The 19,246-nt window shown below is 42.5% G+C and overlaps 1 protein-coding gene across 1 annotated transcript in view; it reads right to left on the bottom strand.

Annotated features, from left to right (window-relative positions):
- Window positions 1-3,483: 3,483 nt before the first annotated feature.
- Window positions 3,484-19,246, bottom strand: part of LOC109915208 (synaptosomal-associated protein 25) — a 110,969-nt gene continuing 95,206 nt past the window's right edge. The window contains exons 6-8 of the mRNA XM_048618423.1: window positions 18,993-19,127; window positions 10,368-10,512; window positions 3,484-8,529 (exon numbers count right to left, since the gene is read on the bottom strand). Of these exons, the coding sequence (XP_048474380.1) occupies window positions 8,470-8,529; window positions 10,368-10,512; window positions 18,993-19,127 (340 nt within the window). The 3' untranslated portion in view covers window positions 3,484-8,469. The remainder of the gene's footprint in view (window positions 8,530-10,367; window positions 10,513-18,992; window positions 19,128-19,246) is intronic.

The raw sequence follows: 19,246 nt of genomic DNA, 5'->3' as shown, positions 1-19,246 counted from the left end.
CGGGAACAGAGTGTGGGCCGAGCTGGGAGCTGAGTTGCAGGCCAGAGCTGGAGCCCAGAGTGGGAGCACACCGAGTCCTGGAGCGAGTCCAGGACAGAGGTCAGCGTGTGGAGGCAGCAAGGCCTCGTGTTCTGAGGGCCGGCAAGCACAGACTCAATGATTAAAGGACTATAACTTGAGTACTTTATGGATACTTTCTATTAGAATTTTGGACTTTTTAAACTCTGTATTCCCATGCTAGTCTATTTTTTACTATTTCAATTCTGTTTTTTTACTATTTCAATTCTGTAACAACACTTAAAGTATCTGTATCTAGGTACCCTGAACCTAAGATGGCACCAATAGGCGACATTACAAACTTTTCACTGCACTCATTCAAATGCATGTGACAATAAAGGCTATTCTAGTGCAGTATCTACTGCCCTTGTCCTTCTAAATGGAAGTGATCATGGGTTTTGGAAGATGCTGTCTAATGATCGTTGGTGAATTTCTGTGGTGCATCACTGCTGCTACTGGGTAAAGGTGGTACTCACAATAGTATTTCCTAGCGTCTGACTTGACCTACATGCAGATTAAAACTGTTTTATAACAGGGTAGGGTATACCTAAAAAGAATAAATGGACAGAAAGTTTAATTAGCAAGTAACTACAATGCTTCAAATGGTTTATCAGTGGAAATCAAATCAATTAACCAATGAAAACTAAACCAAACTGAATGAAACCACACAGGTAACCAAATGACAGAATCCATCTCCATCTGTAGACCACAACAAACTCATCACCGAACACAGCAACTCTCACCATGACAGACATCAACGCCCATAATGAATATCAAGGTGCCCACACCAATGATAAGCCACCTCTTGCTGAACAGGGCCAGAGTTTAGCCCATTCAAACCAAACTTAACTAAAAACCAAACAAAACAAAACTCAATGACACCAAATAATAAACAATGTTGCAAAATGACAAGGCAAATAACTGAGCTCAGTATGACTGCAAGCAACCTCACATCAAACACAAAGTCAAACCAAGTGACTTTAAATCCACTAAACCAATACTCAACCTAACCATGCCTCACAAATCCACTAGCCCACACTATAGCCCAAACAAATGTACCAAAATCACATGTACCAAAGGAGCAAATATTAATGAAAAGGCCTGAGCCACACACCCTGGGTCGTGTAATTAAGTGGTGGCTTGTGTGATGAGAACTTGCAGTGTGGCAAGGTTCACAAAAATCATCAATAAACAAATGACAGGGACACCACGTCACAGGACTGGCTACAGGTGCTCCATCTCCAGTTGAATTTTAAGTTTGCAGAGAAATGGAAGTTGATTCTCACCAGAGCAAGGTCTCCACCACTTAGGGGTTACACTACAATGCAAAACTCCGTGCAACAAAGCTAACAAATCCAAATTTGTCCACTGGACTGCTCTGGTCTTAGTCCTCCCTCAGGGGCTGTTTGTACTGGGTAGCCTGGCCCCCAGGTTAGTAAACACCCACATCTAAATGAACTGATGTCCTGTCAAGCTGTGGGAGCAAGCTTTCAGCTCTAGTCTACACAATGTGGACATATCCCATTACTAACCTGGAACTGTGTGCATTCTGCAATCCCTGCAGAAATTGCTCATGCCTTATATCAGTTGCACATTACTGTTTCTTTCTCCTTTTCTACTCGTTTATAACTTGTTTGTCTTTCCCGGAGCGACAAAAAGACCTAATTTTGTACTTTCCTTCTTAATGCTCTCTGAAGCATTGAAAAGGATCATATGACCATTCTTGTATTCTTAAATGGCTGGTTTATCAATAATAATTCCTCAAAATCAGTGCTCTACATTGGGCAATGAAGATTGATTAACTGATGATGGTTCCCATTTGCTTCTGCACTTGTAACAGCTGTCATTGTCCCCTTGTTTCAGATTCTTCTCCCCCGCACCCATCAAATACTGACCCAACGTAGTTAGATCATCTCGTAATAATCTAGACTTGAGGGATTGTAGGTCTAGTTGTGCTGACTGAGGACCAGAAATGAGTGATGTCCCACACAGTCAAACTCACGGTCCAGGCTTGTACATGTTTCTTGAGTGAGGTAAGGGAGCGTTACCATGGAAACTATCCTTTGGGATTGAGTCCACGCATTCAGGAACTTGGGAGAAATGTCAGTAATAACATCCCAAAGCAACGGAAATGGAAGTATCTAAAGGGATCTGGAACACAAACACAAGGCTGGATATCTTTGCGTGGCATTTGCTGTTCCTCAGCACATCCTCCAGTACACACAAAAACGAATGAGCTGCTTTCAAAGAAACTTCAAACCGCCAGGTCAATGATAGACACTCAATACAAGGAAGAGGAAAGAGCCCAAGGTTGTACTAGAAATTTTAATGCATTTCTTTATTTATTTTCTGTTTAACAGCAGTGTATTGCCAGAACTGATAGTTTAAGTTGTACATTGGACTGGGTGAATACAATAGTGATATAGCCATTGGTCACACAATCATTATTTCTGTGCATTGAACAGAAGTTACATGTTAAACACTAACATGCAGTAAACAAGGCAGATCATAGATCTACTGACAGTGAATCTCAGACAGGGCCTAAAGGAACGAAAGCACTTGATTAATCTGGGTGCAGGAGAAAATGTGGAAATGCAAGTTTGAAGGAGATGGGGAATGTCAGGAGTAAGTAATTGAAGAGAAAAAGTTTTCTTCCCTGAAAATACTCAACTTGACAAGAATGGGTTGCCTGTGATTCCCTCGCTGATAGCAACGGTTTGTGGGACCTGTTTACCAAATGAATCCTCTCAGCCTTGAGACTTCAGTGTATCTGTTTCACATTTTCTTGCTAAACTGAATGACAAACTAAGCCTTCCAGAAGAGCTCTGTAAATGACAGGGGATCGATCGACATACGGACGGAAAGATGGCAATGACCTGCATGCCGATTGGACCAACCAGTGGGCATCCCATTTCATGCTGCAAATTGCCCCTTTACCCCAAGGCAGTTAATGCATAGCATGCCCAAAATCAGCTTTAATCATCCAGGGATTTAATAGATCCTGCACCTGATTTGCTTTAGGGAGCGAAGGAAACGTCTGATTAGAACGTCGTGCTACTAGCACAAGGTGAAAACAGGTATAATGTGCATGCAGATGCACTCATGCAGAAATAAAAATAGGCTTAGCTTCTCTGTGGTTTCAATATTAGTGCCACATTGGAACAGTCTGTCTTATGCTGCTGTAAATTTAGATTGTGGTGGAGGCGACTATGGATTCACACAATGCAGTTAATGCTGGTTGTACCTGAGCAGCTAAGGTTAAAATGGAAGTATAAATGAGAAATATTTTCTAGGAAAATCCCAAAACAGATCAACTTCCAGGGGATCCATCTCCAACTCACAATAACCACAGAATCATTTCACAAGAGCACCTCACCAAGAGAGTCAATGACAGAATCCCTCATTCACAGAAGCTCAGCACATACAGCCTCACTCTCAGAAACACAACCTTACAGTCCCTCACTCTCTAGGAGCCCAAACATGCAGTCACTCACTTACAAAAACCCAATCTTACAGTCTTTAATTCAAAGGAACCTAACTGTATAGTCCCCCACTCATTGGAAAAAACCTTACAATCCCTCACTCACAGGAACCCAACCGTAGAGTCTCAATGATTTCCTGTGGCAAAGAATCCCACTGGCTCACCTATCTCTAGGTGAAGAAATTCCTCTCATCTCTATCCTAAAAGGCCTTCCCAGATCCTTAAACTGTGAACCCCTGCTTCTTGAATTAGGGTTCCCTGACCATTACAACATTGCCCACACTTACTGACCATCACAGAAGTGTCCACACCTACTGACCATCACAGAAGTGTCCACACCTACTGACCATCACAGAGGTGTCCACACCTGACCATCTTGGAGGTGTCCACACTTACTGACCATCATAAAATGCTCCCCAATAAAGCCCATTACATGCACTCATAGAAAATCCCCACATCAGCTTTAAATTAATTACAATTTACAACTTGAAATGTTTGGTCCTTGGGCTGTATATACGAGACATGGAATGTAAACATTAAGACAGTTATAATTGCGTTACGTGGAACATGCTCTACAGAAGACAAGTTGAATTTGATAGCAAATTCTGTAATATTCAAATTGAAATGTTTTGTAATCTCTTTTTCAGGTTTTATGAATAAAGTATTTTTAAAGAATATTTTATTGCAAACACAGTGCAATATAGAGAGTTTGCAAATTTCTATTTCAGCCAATCCGTGTTGAACAGGTACAGTGAAGTTGAGGTGAATGGATTCCTTTAAAACTCCTGGGATCTCCCTATCCTGATCTTATAGATAATGACATTATTCGGTATTTCCTACATTTTTCAAGCTTTCGTTAATTAACAAGTCTGGCTCACAAAGCAATGAACACAATTAAATAATCTTTTTTATTAAAGTATTATCAGGTGGGGTGTGTGCACGTGCACACAATGAAAAACGTACCATTAACATCACTTGTAAATACATGGTGGTTTTTAGGTATTTTAAAATTGATTTTTCCTTTCATACATGTATGGAATTATTACTTATTTTGACACCGTCCTAGGAACTTGATGCGGTCGGGGAGATTTCAGCAGCTTTATACACAAAGACCCGTTTTTGTCCCCACTTTTTTGCTGCGATGCTGGAGCTGGCGATCGGAGCAGGGTTTGTTTCTCTGAGGCTCAGTAGGAGGCAGATTGTGTGGTGTATCTTGGGGTATGCTCAATTGGCGTAAACGTTTCAGCTCAGGTGGAGTTCTCCAGGCGCTGGGAGTGGGATCAAAATATGAAGAAATCGACAAACCGCGTTGTCAATCTTCAGATAGATGGTACAGATGGGCTGAGCCACGAAACAGCGAGGAAAAGATTTATCAAATGTTCAACACAAATGGTGAAGGAATGGTCTTGACGCGAGGTGCTAGCAGCGGACTCCACTTCGCTTTAGGGTTTAAAAGCCCAGTTGTATCTCGGTATCGGTACAGATTACGAAGAAGCGAACACAAGCAGAAACTGGGAATGGGGTACGGTGTCATTCTGCGGCTGTGAGCAGCCTCCCAGGGCGGTGGATTCAAACACTGCCATGCACTATTAGCAGATGCATAGTTTAAACTGGCGAAGGAAGAACAGATCTCGGAGCTGGGCGAGTGGTAACAAACCGTCTGCACCACAAGATCTCCTGGATGGCGGAACAGGGAATAGGGAGGGCGACCAAAGCCGTTTTGTATTTCCACACAGGCCGCATGCAGATCTCTTGCAAGGCCGGTTGGGGGTGGGTTAGGGTCAAGCCGCGATGATATTTGCAGAGAGACATTTGTGCTACTTTCATTGGTGCAGAAAACCATCAGGTAACCACAGTAACAGTGAACCGACAGGTTAACGAGCATCTAAAGAGACAGCATCCCCCCCTCCCCTCACTGTTTAAAATGAAGAATCAAAAGCCTCAATTTGTGATGGTGAAGGAGCTGCATCCTATGTGTGCAGCCAGAAATTAAAGCTCCCCACTTCACATCTAAACTTTGGTTGTGGATTATGGAATTATTTGCTATATTTACAATTATGAAAAATAGATGAAGCCCCCAAAATGTTTTTGTGGCCCCCAGTGTTGTTTTACTGATCTTTGTAAAACTGAGGAGTCTTCAGTTTCATCTGACACTCTGTATCTGGAACTCCCTCAGTTTGAATTTTTGTTTATTGTGCTGTTTCTTTTTTGTGCTGATTCATCCAACTCCCGAACCCCCATGAATCACAAATCCTGTCACTGGCCTGCTTAGGGAACATCTGATCTCTCGCTGATTTTTAGAGCAGAAGAAACCTAGACCCATCCTGAGAAGTTAAATTAGTGTTCGCTTGTAAAAAGAATCCATGACACTATATGACTGCAAAGTCCACATAATTCCAAATGCGAACCAAAGGAAAATATTTCAGACGCTGGAAATCTGAAATGGAAACACTGGAAACACTCAGCAGGTTCAGCAGCATCCATGAAGCAAGAAGCAGAGTTCACGCTTCAGGCTGATGGCTTTCCATTATTTTTCTGAACAAAGGTCGCTGAGCTGAAACCACTAATTCTTGTTTCTCTCCACAGATGGTGCCTGACCCGCAGAGCAACGTTCCCTGTAATACGTTTTCCACTGTGTGGAGTTCCAAGGTCCATGCGCCAAATGCACCAATGAAACTGTACAGAACCTCCCAGGGGTTGTGGCCTTGCTGAGAGTGTCCATAATCTTCCACTTCTTGTGTCATTTAAGATGGAACTAGGTACAAAAAACTAGAGCAGAGAAAGAGCATTTAGCGTGCGTCACTCTGATGTGGAACTGTCCAGTCGGTTTGTGAAGTGACATCTTTAAGGTTACATGTCATTGCAAGCTCCCTTACTTACTCATTTGCATCGCTGGAACGGAATGTTCTCTAGAGAGTGAATTCAAGTGTACCTTTCAACCAGAAAGATGAAGAATTAAACTGTTTCCACTGGTGGGAAATCATGTTACCAGAGGACACAGATTTAAAACATTTGTCAAGTGAAGGAGGTGAAGAGATGGCAAAAGAATGAGAGAAGGAGATGAGATTTTTTTTAAAACAGAGTTGTGCATTGCTGAAGAAAAACATTTGTTGAAGATTTTCATCTTGCATTTATCAGGGATATGCAAAAATAGCAATGTTACACTGTCACATTGTATGTGCAGTATCAATGTGGTTTTCCCATTACATTGCTATTTCTTGCAAATTGACTTGGTGAGAGCAAGCTTTGATAAATGTTGTTGTATTTCCAGCAATACTCAGTTCTATATATCTAAATAGCTGCAGTGAGATATTGACATCTTGAGAGGGCAGCCTGAGAGGGTGATGGAAACAGATTCAATAGAAACTTTCAAAGAGGAGTTAGATAAATACTTAAAAAGGACAAAACAAAAAAGTAAGCTGTGAGCAAAGAGCGGGGAAGTGCATCTAACTGAGTGAAATCAACCAAAAGACTAGCACAGACATGATGGGCCAAAGGTCTCCTTTTTAACTGTCTGATACAAAAGATGCCACACTTAAGAATATGCAGCTGTGTCACAAGATGTCAAAATCTCAGAATATAACAATACTGCAAGTTAAACTCACTAACATATAAATGACATCATTGCCTGAAGGTAAAATAGGACGACTGGCAGTAACATCAGTTTCTATTGCAAAAAGCTTCAGACTGGATACTGCATTTGGAATTTCAAATTGGAAGTTTTAACAAAGTTTTACCTGGCGCTGCACTGACTAACTGGTCCAGAACACACAGTTTTCAATTTTGTCGCTCCAAATAACAGCAAAAATAAATGAGCGGTATTTCCAAGTAATGTTTTTTTATGGCTTAACATTTTAATGATTTCTGCTATGTCTGTAAAGCAAAGCCCTGAATGTTACCTTGTATCTCAAAAACAAGGCAGCAAATTGGAAGAGAGAAGACAGGTTCATGTTAACTCTACCTCTGAAAGAAGGGTCTGACCTCAAATAGTGATTGTTACTTACTTTTCAAACAATGATTACATTTCTGGAACTTTCTGCTGTTATATCAGAGATTCAGCATTTGCAACTTTAAAAAAATACTTACTGTTAGTGCACTAAACATGCACATATAATTATAAATGCAATTCCTATTCTCTACAAGAATACAGGGTGAAGGCTGTCTCTTTACAATGAACAAGGCAAGCTCAGTTCTGTTCAAGACCCATTTGATCTCAGCCCTGAAACCCATTCCTCCATAATCTAATTCTGAGCATCAAATTGAATCCCATACAGAATGAAGAAAAAACTATTGGAGCATACTTAGCCAAGAACTAACAAGAACAAATTCTCAGCTGCCTCTAGGCGACAAGACAAAACCTGAATGTTTCCACTCCTTGGTGCACACTGCTCTGTGGAAAGAACTCACAATAAGGTTTCCCATCACCAATTATGCTCTTTGTCAGTCCCCAGTCCTCCTCTATTTCTGGTTGCCTGTGATCTCTGCCTCAGTCCCAGTTTCAGAGGAGCTCTGACCCTTTACTGCACCAGGATGGTGTTTTAAAGAGGGTCTAGGAATCTGCTGTACATTTATTGGCATATTCAGCTGCACACACCGAGCTTAGTTCATGCTCAAGTTGTCATATGGTTACAGAGAACAATTCATTCATAAAAAGAACCAGTCAGCACAGAGATTAAAAATAAAAGAATACACTTAATTCACTCTGGGCAGGCAATTACACACGTTGACACTGAAATATACACCTTACACAACTGGAAAAATCTGCGACACTGAGAAATTATAAAATAAATGTAAATGTACAGAATAATATTGAACCTCGTGGTTTCCTATCACAGCACAGGGGACTTGCCCCTCCAGGACCTTTCAGATGCTGCAATGGAGAATGGGATGGGTGTCTCTGGCAGAAAGGAGGCTTCTTCTAGAGAAGCTGATCACAGCATCTTAGTGGCATGCTTATTGGCTTCATTGATGCGAGCTTTGTTCATATCCCCCTGGAAAGGAAAACAGACAAAGCTGAAATGAGCAGAACAGCAAATGAGAGGTTACTCATTGTTACTCTGAAAGAGCTGGCATATATGTGTGTGTGAAAAACCTTCAATCATTTGAGAAAGATACATCTGTAGCAATGATGGCAGTACAGTTCTGGAAGGATGAATTAAGATAAATTGAATGGCCTTCTTCATCAGTAACTATCTTGTGGTGCTAACTGCTCCAGTGATCAAACAAGGATGATCACAATTTCCCACAAATGATGGTGATAGTGGGTTTTTTCTCAATTAATTAAGGGACATGGGCATTGATGGTTGGGCTAACACTTATTGTCTATGCCTAATTGCTCCCCGAGAAGGTAGTGGTGAGCTGCCTTTTTGGAAGTTGCAGTCCATTTGATGTAAGTTCACCCACAATGCTCTGGGGGTGGGGGCGTTGGACATCAGCCTCAGGTTTCACCCTCATGGAACTCAAAAAGAGGGAGAATGTTTCTTTACAATGTATTAGTGCTAGACAGCGGGAATGTTCACACCAGAATTAGCTGGATTATAATGAAGAGGCATGTGAGACACAACAAAGCCAAATAGAAAATTATACTTTAGCCCAGGGGCAACTCAACGAGCTCTTCCTGGGAGTTTGTTAAACTTGCTACCTCAGGTTTTGATATTGCTTTAAGTTGAGGTTGTTGATGCATATTGCTGCACAGGTAGTTCTCAGCAAGATTCTGAATGCTCACTTTTATTTGTTGCTGAATGTTGGCTCATCAGGATGAGGGATCTCAGAATGGGAGGAAGGAGCAAACATTTCCTTGGTTCAACCATCCAGTGCCAACACTGCCAGGTCAGTCATTGCTCTCATTCTGAGCCTGACCCAACAATGTCTCAGTACGAACCTCAAAAAGATCCCTCCCTTCCTGACTGTACTGATGAGACCCTGCTCCATATGCTACATCAATCTTCCTGTGGCTTCGGAACAGAGTTAGAACCAAATACTAGTGGGTTCTGAAGAATCATTTAGTCTAGAGTCGTTTGATTGCAAGAGACTTGCACTTCACAAGAGGTCAAAGTTTTACGACAAGTGGTAGCAGATTTAAAATAGAGATGAGGAGAAATTATTTCTCTCAAAGCATCATCAATCTCTGGAGTTCACTACCCCAGAGTAGGATGGATGCTGGGCATTGAATAAATTTAAGAAGGAGATGGACTGATTTTTAATTAGTAATGGTTGAAGGGTTGTGGAGAGTAGGCTGGAAAGTGGAGTTGAGGCCGAGATGAGATGAGCCATGATGGGTACTAAATGGTGGAGCAGGCTCGAGGGGCAGACTTGCATATTCCTGGTCTTGGTTCTCATGTTTATCTCTCTAGGCTGTTTCCTAGGTTTCTCTTAGCGTTTCTCCTCCCAGCAGCAGCTATCCACATTTCTCCAGCACCTTTCAATATATTACTGAATCTGGCTGAAAGTGAAAAATTTAGCCCAGAAAAAAAAATTCCTAAAAATCCCATCGGATGGAGCCTGATGAAATAATAGTGCAGACATGATGAGGCCTTTTAGTGGGCATTAATTGCCCTCTTAACAGCTTCAATAGGGCAGCTCAACAGAGCTTTGCACACCAGATGTAATCAGGGTAAAGGTAGGAAGGTAACAGAGACCCCAACCACTGCCCTCCAGCCTTGTGAAATGTCTTCACCAAATGCCCAGGTTTTCAAAATGCAAGTTTGCTGTTACTGAATGATTTGATCAGTCTTGTCTCCTCTCATTCTTTTCCACCTCGGGTAGTGTCCTAGACTCATAAAGTTTCACTTTTCACCCAGAATTCTCATGAGTACGTTTAAACTCTTACCTTGACCACAATCCGGTCAATCTGAGCATTCTGGGAGCCAATCTCATTGCTCATGTCAAGAGCCATATGTCGCAGGTTACCAATGATGCTTCCCACTTGGTCCAGGTTTTCCTCCATCTCATTCTCCCGAGCATCTTCTGTGACTCTGAAACCAGACCGAGGAGCATGTTAGAACCTCTGGCTGTTTGTCAGGATTTGCTCCAAGTTGATTCCAAAAAACTGAATCCATGTCAAATCGCAATATCTAAATTGCTGAGGTGAAGCCAACAATATAGGGGAGAGGTCAGTTCTGCCTCTTGGTTTTTGCTGAGAAGGGGATCACAGAATAAATGTTACACTGCAGAAGGAGGCCATTCAGTCCAATGTGTCTGTACTGGCTCTTCAAATGAGCATTGTGACTTAGTGCCATTCTCCTGCCTTTTCCTTGCACATTGTGTCTAGTTACAAAATCTTCTTTATAAGAAATCCCTGTGCGAGAAGCAGAAGCCTATTCATAACATGCTTCCCAAAAAACTATTCAAGACTGACTCCATATTTCAATTTGGCTTTGCCTTTTGCTTGTCCCCAGTGTTCCTCAGAATTATAATGCCCCATCTTTTGAATTAACTATGACTCAGAAGGCTCTGCATTCAAGCCCTATTCCTGGTTTTGACACCAAACTGAAGGGTGAATGTCCTTGCGCGGTGCAGAAACAATACTTCACTGTTGGAGGTGCCTTCTTTGGGTTGCATATGTTCAAATGAGATTCTTAGATGATATGAAAGATCTGATGACGCTACTTTGAAGAAGAGTAGGGGATGTCTCCCTAGTAGTCTCCTTCCAATAGAGCATCTGGTCATTATTACTTCACTGTTTGTGGAAGCCTGTTGTGCACCAATCAACTGCTGTGCACCAATCAACTGCTGTGCACCTTACTTTATGACAGTGATTGCATTCAAAAGATGCTGGTAAAATCCTTTCAGATGACACTGTTGAAATGGAAGCCTGTCTTTAATGTGAAACTATCTTATACATGTAAGAAGATTTTCAAATTCTGTTCCCCAGTTTGTGGTCAGTCAGCTGTTCACAATTGTGAAGAATGTGGGCAGGACAGGTGACACAGAAAATCAGCCTCATTCTGCTTGATAGCAATGATCCCCGAATTCAATATTTTTTGGGTGTGAAGACACCATCTGTGATGGATTTCTCTCCCAGATCAAAATAACACAACAACATTCACAGTGTGGTAACATCTAGAGGACTACCCCTTCACAGGCTGGGGAAGATGTTACACACTTTTGAATAGAGTGGATACAAAATCAAATCCCCATTTCTGACAGCTCCAACTGTAGTCATTACAGGAATAGGAGAAAAACGTGATTCACATAAGAAGGAATGCCGTGCTCATCAAGGCCACTTGAACTTAGTGCTGAGTTCAGACAGACCCCATTTTGATGTTTGCAAAGACTCTCAAAGTGTGAGAGTCACAAATTTATGGAGCAGATGTGAACAATCATGTAGGGTGAATAAGGTCTCTTTAGATGGTATGGTCTTAGGATTTTACAATCCCCTGTTCTTTATGTATGAAAGCTTTCAATGAGAATTTAAAAACTTTTATTTTTTAAAAAAAAAACACAACTGCTTTGATTAACAAAGCATCTGGTGTAGGATGGTAAAAGATTATCATCTGATTATACAGTTTCAACAGAGATCTCTGCTCATGTTTCCCTAAGGGCCCCTTTTATGTAATTTTGAATGCTTGGCTGAGTTTCAAAAGCTACAATTATTTCAGCGGGGTATATGAATTCTCAGTCGGGACCATTAAAGGACTAGCTGCCTTCAATAAAACAAAATATTACAAATATTGGAAATTTGAAATAAAACCAAGTGTTAGAAAAACCCTAAGTATCTTTGGCAGCATTTGTGCAGAAAGAAAGCGAGTTTACATTTTAAGTCCAAATGTGGCTCTTCACCAAATGATTAGGACAAGTATAGAAAAGTTAAAATGGTTTTTGTTCTTTATTCATAGGTTCATGAGTTTCCTTGGCCTTCTGAAGTAGTCAGTAAAAGTTGGCAAGAAAACAATGTGAATGGAAAGCACTGAAGCAATATCACGGCACTATACCAATGAATAATAACACATCACAGTGGCTTTCTTACCTTCTTGTACTAGGAGTTCCTTACAAATCTGGGGATTACTTTTACAGCTCTGGAGGTGTTATCTACACTCTACATTCTGGAGGTCTGTACATGTGATCTGAAGCTCTGATTTGTCAGCCTATCTTGGATATTGCTCATGCTGTGGTATTTTGGACTTTTGATGAGGATCGGTAATAGCACAAGCAAGGGTTACAGACTGCTGCTCACAGACCTGTAGCTTCACATTAGAGAGGTTTAACACACAGGAGCACCCAAGTACAGGCAGATGAAAAGTTTCTGTACATTTCAAAGTTGTAGATTCTCAGCTCAGCTCAGTTTCAGACAGGTGCAGAGATTTGTTAAAGAGGTCAGAACAAGGATTTCAGGGCCAGGCCTTTTTGTTTTGATTCCTCATGGGATGTGGGATTGCTGGCACAGCCAGCATCTGTTGCCCATCCCTAATTGCCCTGGACCTAAGCATCTTGCTACAGCCATGTCAGGTGGCAGGTACGAGTCAACCACTACACAAAAAACAAAGAATTGCGGATGCTGGAAATCTGAAATAAAATCTGAAATTGCTGGAGAAACTTAGCAGATCAGGCAGCATCTGTGGAGACAAAGCAGATCAATCTTTTGGGTTCAGTAACCCTTCTTCAGAACTCAAGAGTTAACCTCATTTCTATGGGTCTGGACTTACACGTAGGCCAGGCCAGGTAAGGACAGCAGATTTCAATCCCTAATAGGAACTACTGTTTTCTTGAGGTAACAGGAAGGCTCTGCTTTTGAAAAAGTGCCACATAACAGACTTATGAAGGAATTAAATGTCATACAATAAAAGGGACAGTATTAAACTGGCTACAAAATTGTCTGAGTGATAGGAAACAGACAGTAATAGTCAATGGATATTTTTCAGTCTGGAGGAAGGTTTGTAGCGGAGTTCCTCAGGGCTCAGTATTGGGACCCTTGCTTTTTCTGATATACATTAATGATCTAGATTTTTGTGTGCAGAGGCAATTTCCAAGTTTGCAGATGACACAAAACTTGGAAGAATTGTAAACAATCAGGAGGACAGTGTAGAACTCCAAAAGGACATCAACAAGTTGACGGAGTGGGCAGATTAGGTTTAATGCAGAGAGGTGTGAAGTGATGCATTTGGTCAGAAGAACATTGAAAGACAACATAAAATGGGGGTACAATTCTAAAAGGGTGCAGGAACAGAGGAACCTGAGTGACAGACCACAGATTATTTAAGGTGCCAGAACAGGTAGAGACAACACGGGCATAGAGTACAAGAGCAAGGTGGTGATTTTGAACTTTTGTAAAATATTTGTTAGACCTTAGCTGGAGTATTGTGTACAGTTCTGGGCATCAAGAAGTGAATGCATTGGAGAGATTGCAGGAATGGTTTACCACAATGGTTCCAGGGATGAGAAACTTCAGTTATGGGGATAGATTGAAGAAGTTGGGCAGTTCTTCTTGGAAGAAGAAGGCTGAGAGGATAGGTTCTCAAAATCATTAGTGGGCTGGACAGATTAGATAGTGAGAAACTCTTGCTGCTCGTAAAAGGATCAAGAGGGCACAGATTTAAAGTGATTTAAAGCAAAAGAAGCAAGGGTAAAGTGAGGGAAGATATTTTTACTCAGCAAATTGTCAGGATATGGAATGCACTGCCTAGAAGTGTGGTGGAGGCAAGTTCAATTGAGGCATTGGATGTTAAATTGGATAAAAATAATGTACAAGGATATGGGGATAAAGGAGATTGGCATCGGGTAATGGTACTTATTTACTGAGCGGTACAGGCATGATGGGCCAATGACCTCCCTCTACACTATAACAATTCAAGAGTGAACCAGATGGTTTTGTATAACAATTGACGAAGTTTATGATCACCAACACTGAGATTACCTTTCAAATTGAGATTTATTAATGAAATTAAATTCCATCAGCTGCCATGGTGGGATTTGAAGCCATGTTCCCAGGGCTTTAGGTTAGGTTCCGGATTACTCATCCAATGGCATCACCACCTTCCCCAGGACACTGTGGTAATGTGCTGGAAGAAGACCTGCTGCCAAATAGACGTGGTGGCCATGCTTTACCTGTGGTTGGCAAAGCCACCACCACCTTCCATTTGGTGACCCCCGTTTCCTTCTAGACACCTGTTGCAGACATTTACAGAATCTCACAGTCACTCACCCAGAAATACTTAAGCCAAGGCTGCCGGTCATGTCAAAGTTTCCTCTAATGATGCGAGTGAGAACAAGCAGGCACTCAGCTCTGTGGATTCTGATGGCTTCCGGTGGGCAAAGAACATAATGGACCCAAAGGCTTACCATAGGCACAGAGCACAACAGACCCATAGACTTCCCACGGGCACAGGATATTACAAATCCATAGGCACAGGGCCTCCAACACAATGCATACAATCAACAAGGAGTGCTCCTGAATTCCCAGGTGACCACTCCATAAACGTATAGCTTTGTCTGTCTAGCAGTGAGGAAGTGTATCTCCCTGCCGCCCCGCTGCAGCACACCCAGAGAAGGTCATAGAACAGAGAAACAGCTTGTGAACATTTGGACTCTCTCCTCGCAATTGCTTCTGTCAGACTCCCAATTTCAGTAATTCAATGACTGTAGTGTTTCCTCATACTGAATCAAACTTGACTCACATGGGTTATCATCGTGCCCACTCATACCAACTAGTCAGAAAACACAGAATTAATGCATTAGGTTGATGACTGCATTACAAAATACCCCAACAGACTGTGGGTCACACTGCCAGACATATGCTCCCCCAATTGCAAGATTAAAGTTCTCCTCGGTAATAACTTTCAAAAGGAATTTCATAAATGTTTAAAAAGAAAACTTTGTCAAGATGACGGGGAAATAGCTGGGGAGTGGGACCTGATCGCAAAGCTCCACCAAAGGACTAGCACAGGCACAACGTACTAATGAAGCTTCCTTCCATGCTGCATGACCTTGTGAAACACAGTTTTTCAATAGGTCACTGCAAACTCATGTGGGTTTAAGTCACTGAGGGGTTTTAAATAACTGTAGACAACGGGGTTCTTGCAGTTAAAAACCGAAAGAACTGCAGATGCTGTAAATCAGGAACAAAAACAGAAGTTGCTGGAAAAGCTTAGCAGGTCTGGCAGCATCTATGAAGAAAAATCAGGATTAACGTTTCGGGTCCAGTGACCCTTCCTCAGGCTTGCTGCAGTTCTCATCAGAAACCAGAGAAGGAATAATGCTAACGAAACACCAGGTTAATCCTTGGATCTTACAATAGCCAATGTGCAGCACTCTCTCTCTGATCTTCCCTCTTCCTTCACAAAGCATCCAGACTCTACTCAATGTCACTTACTGGAAGAGTTAGACCTTGCTGTGTATGACATTGCATATCTTCACATATTTCAAATCTTTCACATTTCAGCTGCCTAATGGGTTCTAGGTCCTAGCATTTGAAAATGAGTCTCTAAAGCATTTGCTCATCATTTGCAGAAATGAAATCTTTGTTTAAATAGCCTTGGAATTGATGTATACGATAGAGGACATGTATCTATCTACATAGGGAAGATTTTCCAGCAGTTTCAGGGCAGAGATGAAGAGAAAGCTTTTCTCTCTGAGGGCTGTGTGACTTTGAAACTTTCTGCCTCAGAAGGCAGTGGAGGTGGGTTATAGACTTAGTGCTGTACCGCAACTCGTCCATGCTGACCAGATATCCAAATTAATCCAGTCCCATTTGCCAGTATTTGGCCCATATCCTTCTAATCCCTTCCTATTCATTCATCAATCCAAATGCCTTCTAAATGTTGTAACTGTGCCAGCCTTCACCACTTCCTCTGGCAGCTCATTCCATACATGCACCACGCTCTGTGTGAAAAAGTTGTCCCTCTCAACTTAAACCTATGCCCTCTATGTTTGGACTCCCCCACCCTGGGAAAAGACCTAGCTATTCACCCTATCCATGCCCCTCATGATTTTATAAACCTGTATAAGGTCATCCCTCAGCCTCTGATGCTCCAGGGAAAATAGCCGCAACCTTTTCAGCCTCTTGCTATAGTTCAAATCCTCCAACCCTGGCAACATCCTTTTCTGAACCCTTCTAAGTTTCACAACATCCTTCCTATAGCAGGGAGACTAGAATTGCTTGCAGTATTCCAGAAGTGGCCCAGCCAATGTCCTGTACAGTTGCAACGTGACCTCCCAACTCCTGTACTCAATGCACTGACCAATAAAGGCAAGCATACCAAACACCTTCTTCACTATCCTGTCTACCTGGGATTTGCATCTGTCCTATCCTGATTTGCATCTCCAAAATGCAGCACCTCACATGTATCTAAATTAAACTCCACTTGTCATTCCTCGGCCCATTGGCCCATCTTATGAAGGTCCCATTGTACTCTGAGATAACCTTCTTCGCTATTCACCTCACCCCCAATTTTGGTGTCATCTGCAAACTTACTAACCATACCTCCTATGTTCACATCCAAACCATTTATATAAATGACAAAAAGCAGTAGACCCAGCACCAATCCTCCAGTCACAGGCCTCCAGTCTGAAATGCAACCCTCCACCACCACCCTCTATGTTCTACCTTCGAGCCAGTTCTGTATCCAAATGGCTAGTTCTCCCTGCATTCCATGTGATCTAACCTTGCTAACCAGTCTACCATGCTGAACCTTGTCGAATGACTTACTGAAGTCCATATAGATTACATCTACCACTCTGCTTTCACCAATTCTCTTTGTTACTTCTTCAAAAAATTCAATCAAGTTAGTGAGGCACAATTTCCCATGCACAAAGCCATGTTGACTATCCCTAATTAGTCCTCACAACTAATCAGACGCCATTTCCGCCACCTCCAGCAAGATGCCACCACCAGACACATATTCCCCTCCCCTCCCTTGTCCGCCTTCCGCAGGGACCGTTCCCTCCGGGACACCCTGGTCCACACTTCCTTCACCCCCAACACCTCCCCACAGCCCTACGGCACCTTCCCCTGTAACCGGCAAAGGTGCAACACCTGCCCATTTACCTCCTCCCTCCCCAGAATCCAAGGGTCCAAACATACCTTCCAGGTGAAGCAACACTTCATCTGCACTTCCCAGAATCTAGTCTACTGCATTCGCTGCCCACAATGTGGTCTCCTCTACACTGGGGAAACGAAGCATAGACTTGGCGACCGCTTCGCAGAACATCTACGTTTTACTCACAAAAAAGACCCTGAACTACCTGTTGCCTGCCACTTCAATGCACCACCTTGCTCCCTGGCCAACATCTCTGTCTCCGGCTTGCTACAGTGTTCCAGTGAAGCCCAATGCAGGCTGGAGGAACAACACCTCATTTTCTGCTTGGGGACCCTACAGCCCTCCGGACTCAATATTGAGTTCAATAATTTTAGGGCCTAAACTTTCCCATGTCCCAGTCCCCCACCCTACACATCAGGCCTTGTTACCACATAGCCTGCCACTACACACCCCCTGTTGTTAGTCACTAACAGTCCCCATTAACAACTACTCACCCTCCCAGCCTGATCGTTAGCAACTCCTTTGTCTGTCCAACTGTCTTTCTCTCTCTTCAGGCTCTTTCCTATCGTTTACTCCCTATCCTACCCACCTCCCTATTTTCTGCATATAAACTAACGATTTCTCAGCCACCATCAGTTCTGAGGAAGGGTCACTGGACCCGAAACGTTAACTCTGTTTTCTCCTCCTCGGATGTTGCCAGACCTGCTGAGCTTTTCCAGCAACTTTGTTTTTGTTCCTGATTTACAGCACCCATGGTTCTTTTGGTTCCTAATTAGTCCTCGCCTTTCCAAATACACATAAATCCTGTCCCTCAGGATCCACTCCAACAACTTGCCCACCACTGATGTCGGGCTCACCAGTCTGTAGTTCCCTGGTTTTTGCTTACCACTTTCTTAAATAGTGGTACTACATTAGCCAACCTTCAGTTGGCCAGCATCTCAGCTGTGGCTATCAATGATACAATATTTCAGCAAGGGGCCCAGCAAACAGAATTTTTTTTTATTCAACCTATTTTTCTAATGTTATTACACACCTCTGGATCACATAGGACTTGAACCCAGGCTGCCTGGTCCAGGGGTAGGAAAACTTCCACTGAGACACAAGAAGGCTCATCGAATACTTTTAAGGTAGAAGTGGATAGAGTCTCGTTAGGGAATGTAATTGGAGGTTACTGGGGACAGATAGGAATGTGAAGGTCAAAACACGAGTGATCAGCCATGATCTTCTTAAGCAGGCTTGAGGGGCCGAATGGTCTACTTCTGCTCCTATTTCATAGGCACCCTGAAACATTTTTTTTATTATTCATTCAAGGGAATGTGGATGTCGCTAGCTAGGCCAGCATTTAATGTCCATCTCTAACATTCAGCACATATTGATAATTAATGAGAATTGAACGAGGGCCTTATAGCAAAGCCTGCCCATTGAACATCTTTCCAAAGGGAATTTCCAACATCTGATGTCCACAAAACTAAATTCTTTACCTTTTGATGTATCTGCCGCTCATTGCCATCTGTTCCCGATCGTCCATCACTCGGGCAGGTTGGCTGGCCACCACACCATCCTGGTTATTCCCCCACACCTTCTTGTAGGCTCCTCCTGCCTCAAAGTTCTTTAACCTTAGAAGTAGGAAACGTACAAGAAGTTTAGTTGTTTTGATCTATCATGGCCTGGAACCAACACCTGCCCAGCGACACAATGTGCCCATATTATATCCACAGATCACAGGGCAACCTGT

The sequence above is a fragment of the Rhincodon typus genome, chromosome 39, assembly GCF_021869965.1.
Source record: "Rhincodon typus isolate 14 chromosome 39, sRhiTyp1.1, whole genome shotgun sequence".
Taxonomy (NCBI): Eukaryota; Metazoa; Chordata; class Chondrichthyes; order Orectolobiformes; family Rhincodontidae; genus Rhincodon; species Rhincodon typus.
Note: the sequence above shows the minus strand (reverse complement) of the source record. Positions and strands in the feature narration are given on the sequence as shown.